The 6000-nt window shown below is 43.6% G+C and overlaps 1 protein-coding gene across 1 annotated transcript in view; it reads left to right on the forward strand.

Annotated features, from left to right (window-relative positions):
• Positions 1-5412, forward strand: part of LOC121277116 (excitatory amino acid transporter 1-like) — a 162349-nt gene extending 156937 nt beyond the window's left edge. The window contains exon 9 of the mRNA XM_041186137.1: positions 5208-5412. Coding sequence (XP_041042071.1) covers positions 5208-5412 — 205 coding nt within the window. The remainder of the gene's footprint in view (positions 1-5207) is intronic.
• Positions 5413-6000: the final 588 nt, after the last annotated feature.

The following is a 6000-nucleotide window of genomic DNA, read 5'->3' on the forward strand; positions in this document are numbered from 1 at the left end:
TGGATGGTTTCCAAAGATATAATGAGTGCTTTGTTGGACATTCAGCTTCATTAACTAGGCCCTTAGTTACTGTTCCTAACCTGGCAGATTTTGCACTGAAGTGTCAACTATGGAGCCTACAGCCCAGGCTTGTCCTGGAGGTCCACCTGTGGTGTGCCAGATGAAAGTTCGTTGGATTAAAGCCTCCTGGGTGTCCATGTCTCTCTGCAGCATGCCCAGGTCAGCGTCTACCCTCTCAGCATTTCCCTGTGCCTGCTCAGCCTCGGACTCACTGCTGGACTCATCATGTGCAGCCGCAGCCATCGTGGCGACGTTTTCATTGTCCACTGTGTTCCCCCCCCACCTTTCCAGCGCAAAATTCAGGAGAGTGCAGCATGCACCATCACCGATACATGATCTGGGGGGTACTGGAGTGCGCCCCCGAGCGGTCCAGGCATCGGAAGCGCATCTTAAGACCGATGGTTCTCTCCACCACAGCCCTTGTGGAGGCATTGCTCCTATTGTATCGCTGCTCAGCTTCTGTTCTTGGATGGGAGAGGCATCATGGGCCACCTTCTGAGGGGATAGCCCTTGTCACCCAGCAGCCATCCATCCAGCCGGGCTGGAGTACTGAAGAGCCTCAGCACCTGGGAAGGCCTGAGGATGTAGGTGTCGTGGGAGCTGCCTGGGCACCTTGCAGAGACTTGTAGAATCTGCATCCTGTGATCACACACTATCTGCACGTTCATGGAGTGGAAGCCCTTCCTGTTGACAAAGGCACCGGGCTCACCTGCTGGCGCCTTGATGGCCACATGTGTGCAATCTATTGCACCCTGGACACAGGAGAAGCCAGCAATGGCTGTGAAGCCTCTGGCTCGCTGTGTATGGCTTGGCTGGTCCCAATGGGCGTGGATAAAGGTCAATGCATGGCTGAACAGAGTGTCTGTACCTGCTTGACACAAGTGTGGACAGATGATTGGGCGACACAGCAAAGATCACTCAGTGAGCCCTGGAAGGGGCCAGAGGCCCACCCCCACACACCAATGGGAAAATTCTGCCCCTAAACTCTATCCCCTTCTTAAATCCCTTTACGCACACATACAAGGCACATAAGACACAAAAACATGGATTTTAAGGGTCAGATAAAACAGTTCAATAGCACCAATTCCACAATACAGGATTTGATGGGTTGATTTTGATGTCGTCCAAATTTCTTTCAGTTCCTGTTGATGACACGATGTGGACTTCCAACACTTTCAGTATTTAGTTTACTAGTTGAGCACTTGCCTTTCAATGACTAACTGTGATTTTCCCCGTTGCCTCATGACAGGTGTTTTTAGAGATAAAGCAGGTTATAGAGATACGCGGAGAAAAACCAGCTAGCTATTATTGTGGAATTACTGGAATCTTACTCAGAGAAGGGAGGAGTTTTAGGTCTTGTTCCTTTCAAGCTAGGAGCTATTCTGTTTCAATGCTCTCAAAACCTGGTCACCTAGTCAGGAGCCAATTAAAATGTTGTTGTCAGGCAGTCCCCTTGGTCCAGGATTCCTTTCCGGAACCATCCTGTCTTTCATGGCACACTGTTCCAGGACTGCAACATTGTATATATCCCTTTTCCAGTGGACATGTCTTTCAACTTGCAGCCATTGTAATTTTAATCCCCAGTCCAACAGAAATAAAAAGGTATGTTCCTTACAGCATCACTTACATCTTGCCAACCAGAAAATGATGCATTTAAGCCTACTGTTTCCGGTTAGCTAGCCAATTTTCTATCTATGCCAATATGTTACCCCCTACATCATAAGCTTTTATCCTCTGCAATAGTCTTTAACATGGCACCTTATCAAATTCTGGAAATCTAAGTACTGTACCGTACTGGTTGCCCTTTATCCACAGCATATGTTACTTCTTCAAAGAACTGCAATAAGTTGGTTAAACATGGTTTCCCTCTCACAAAACTATGTTGAGTCTGCCTGATTACTCTGAATCCCTGCTATAACATTTTTAATAACTTCCAAAATTTTCCCAATGTCAGATGTTAAGCTAACTGGCCTGTAGTTTCCACTTTCTGTCTCCATCCCTTGTTGAATACAGGAGTTCTATTTGCTATTTTCCATTCCAATGGAACTTTTCCTGAATCTAGGGAATTTTGGAAAATTAAAACCAGCACATCAAACATCTCACTTGCCCCTTCCTTTAAGACCCTTGGATGAAGTCCGTCAGGACCCAGGGATTTGCCAGCCTGTAGCTCCAACAATTTGCTAAGTACCACTTCTCTGGTGACTGTAATTTTCCTGAGTTCCTCCCTCCCTTCAACTTCCTGATTTACAGCAATTTTTGGGATGTTACTTGTATCCTCCATAGTGAAGACCAAAGAAATATAACTGTTTAATCCATCTGCCATCTCCTTATTTTTTCATTATTAATTCCCCAGACTCACTTTCTATAAGACCAACACTCACTTTGTTAACTCTTTTAGATGTAGAAACTAGGAGCAGGAGTAGGTCAATCGGCCATTAGAGCCTGCTCCGCCATTCAATATGATCACGGCTGACCCTCTTTTCTTTTTTAAATAATCGATAGAAACTCTTAGTACCTGTCTTTATATTTCTAGCTAGCTTTTTCTCATTCCCTAATTTTTCCCTCCTTATTAATCATTTTGTTATCCTTTGCTGTTCCTTATATTCTTCACAATTTTCTGACCTGCCATCTGTCTTTGCGCAATTATATGCTTTCTCTTTAAGTCTGATACCGTCTTTAACTTTAGTTAATCACAGATGGTGGGTCCTCCCCTTGGAATTTTTCTTTCTCATTGGAAAGAATCTATTCTGTGTATTCTGAAATATCCCTTTAAATGTTTGCCACTGAACCTCTATTGACCTATCCCTTAACCACATTTGCCAGTTCACTTTAGCTAGCTCTGCTTTCATACCTTCATAAATGCCCTTATTTAAGTTTGAAATACTAGTCTTAGGCCACTCACCCTCAAATTGAATGTAAAATTCAATCATATTATGATTGCTGCTACCTTCCCTATGAGGTCATCAATTAATCCTATCTTGTTGCCCAATACCAGGTCTAGAATATCCTGCTTTCTGATTTGCTCCAGAGCGTGCTGCTCTAAGAAACTATCCCGAAAACGTTCTATGAACAACTCATCTTCGCTACCTTTGCCCATCTGATTCTTCCAGCCTATATGTAGATTAAAATCCCCCGTGATTATCAGCATACCTTTCTGATAAGCTCCCACTATCTCTACCTTTATACTCTGTATTACCATGTAGTTAGCATTTGGGGGCCTGTACACCACGCCCACCTCTCAACTCAAACCGCTTCTATATCCTGGTTTCCTGAATTTAGGTCATCCCTCTCTATTGTGCTAATACCGTCATTAATTTCGTACAGAACTAGCAACTCAAGACTGAGCATCCATGAGGTGCTGTGGGCCATCAGCAGCAGCAAGGTACTCAACCATAATCTTTAACCTCATGGCCCAGCATATTACCCACTCTACCATTACCATCAAGCCAGGGGATCAACCCTGGTTCAAAGAAGAATGCAAGAGTGCATTCCAGGAACAGCACCAGGCATACCTAAAAATGAGGTGTCAACCTGGTGAAACTACAACTCAGGACTACTTGCGTGTCAAACAACGTAAGCAGCATGCCAGAGACAGAGTTAAGCAACCCCACAACCAATGGATCAGATCTAAGCTCTGCAGTCCTGCCACATCCAGTCATGAATAGTTGATTGCACTACATCCACAAACATTCACTCCCTCCATCACTGATGCACAGTGGCAACGGTATGTACCATCTACAAGATGCACTACAGGAACTCACCAAGACTCCTTAGACAGCACCTTCCAAACCCACAACCACTAACATAGAAGGACAAGGGCAGCAGATAAATGGGAACACCATCACCTGGAAGTTCCCCTCCAAAAAACACATCATCCTGACTTGGAAATATATCACTGTTCCTTCACTGTCACTGGGTCAAAATCCTGGAACTCCCTTCCTAACAGCACTATGGGTGTACCTGCACCACATGGACTGCAGTAGTTCAAGAAGGCTTACCACCACAGGGGCGATTAGGAATGGGCATTAAATGCTGGCCTAGCCAGTGACACCAACATCCCATGAATTAATAATAAATAGAAAATGTCTAGCTCAACTACTCAGAGCCAAAGTTACCTAAACTGCAGAAACTTTCTGCAGAAATGGTTGTCCAGGACTGCAGTGCATTCCAGATTCCTATTTGCTGTAGTCACGGCACACCACCAGTTCTGTCATTTCCGTCCAGCCTTATTTACATAATTAGTCAATTCATTAATAATTTACACAAATAAAGTAAAAGAAAGTTGCACTCACCTAGCTTGGAGACAAGGAAGGAAACTCACCAACTCTGGAGGCTGAAAAAAAGTTGAAAACTTTTCCCCTCTGCCCCGAATTCCCACCTGAACCAAATGCCCAACTCCTCACTCAATCTACATATTGTTCAGGTGTAGTCTGGTGTCCACATGCCCCTTTCTTTGGGCAGGTTTAAAATCTCTCTTTTATAGAGTCTCTGACTCACTAACTAGCTCAGCTTTCTACTATAGTAATTAACACCTAACAAGGGCAACTACTTTCAGCTGATTGAGAGATAACTGCCACTTCAGGCAGTTCCTTGTTTGATTAGGCTGTTGAACTAACAATGTTTGAAAGTAAGAACCTAACTCTTATTCTAAATTTAAAGTTAAGGAAATCTTACCAGCAATTCCCACCGAACCAAATTCCCAACTTCTCACTTAATCTATATCACACTCAGGCATGGTCTCATGTCCATGTGCCCCTTTCTGCATTTTTATTTACAATTATTTGGAAAAAGAAAGTGGTTAGGAGCAAGGTGGGCCTCTTGAAAACAGATATAGGTAACATTTTTCCTCACCTCCCTTCTACTGGTGAATGATTGTAGATTACCCAAATTAGTGTTATTGATCCTTTATTATCTTTTATCCCTATCCACATGGATTCGATTTCTGCCTTACTGATGGCTACATCATATGTTTCTACTGCTCTTATGCTACCTCTAATAAGTACAGCTCCTCCAACTTTTCTTTTCCTTTTTTATCTTTTCTAAATACTTTATACACTGCAATATTTAATTCAAGTTCTCACTTTTCTGTGCCCATGTATGCTACACATGGTTTGATGGTATGTATGTGTTGTTGATTGATTTTGTAGAGATCGACTGCGCACAACGACCAACGTGCTGGGAGATTCACTGGGAGCCGGCATTGTAGAACACCTCTCTCGCCATGAGCTTCAGAAAATGGATGCCGAGGCTGGCAACTTTGTCATTGAGGAAAATGAGATGAAGAAACCCTACCAGCTTATCTGCCAGGACAAAGAGAACGAGAAGCCCATAGACAGTGAGACCAAGATGTAGACAGCGATGAACACCAAGTTGAACCCACCTTCCTGACCCAGTCAATCTCTTACACTATCTGCATTCAAGCTGATCACTTGGCTAGGCTGTGCCTTCTCCTGTTAGAAGCAAGTCAGAAATTGTTACTTTTAAAATTTGAAATAATTACTGTACACTTTGGATGGAATTTTATGACCCCATCTTTGAGAGCGGGGCCAGAAATGCTGCACCAGAAGATCCCAACGAAGCGAGAGGCCATAAAATTTTGCCCTTTATCTTTAATTTCTACTCTCACACTCTCAGTCCTATTATACAATAGAGAATGTGGGTACAGTGAGTCCTGTTATACATAGTCAGTTGTGTTATACACAGTCCTGTTACACAGTCAGTCCTGTTATACACAGTCAGTCCTGTTATATGTAGTCATTCCTGTTATACACAGTCAGCTGTGTTATACACAGTCCTGTTACACAGTCAGTCCTGTCATATGCAGTCATTCCTGTTCTACGGTGTTATGCAGCAGTGTGTACCATCTACAGGATGCACGGCAGGAATTCACCAAGGCTCCTTCGCCAGCATCTCCCAAACCCATGACCACTTCCATCTAGA

The sequence above is a fragment of the Carcharodon carcharias genome, chromosome 4 (assembly GCF_017639515.1).
Source record: "Carcharodon carcharias isolate sCarCar2 chromosome 4, sCarCar2.pri, whole genome shotgun sequence".
Classification (NCBI taxonomy): Eukaryota; Metazoa; Chordata; class Chondrichthyes; order Lamniformes; family Lamnidae; genus Carcharodon; species Carcharodon carcharias.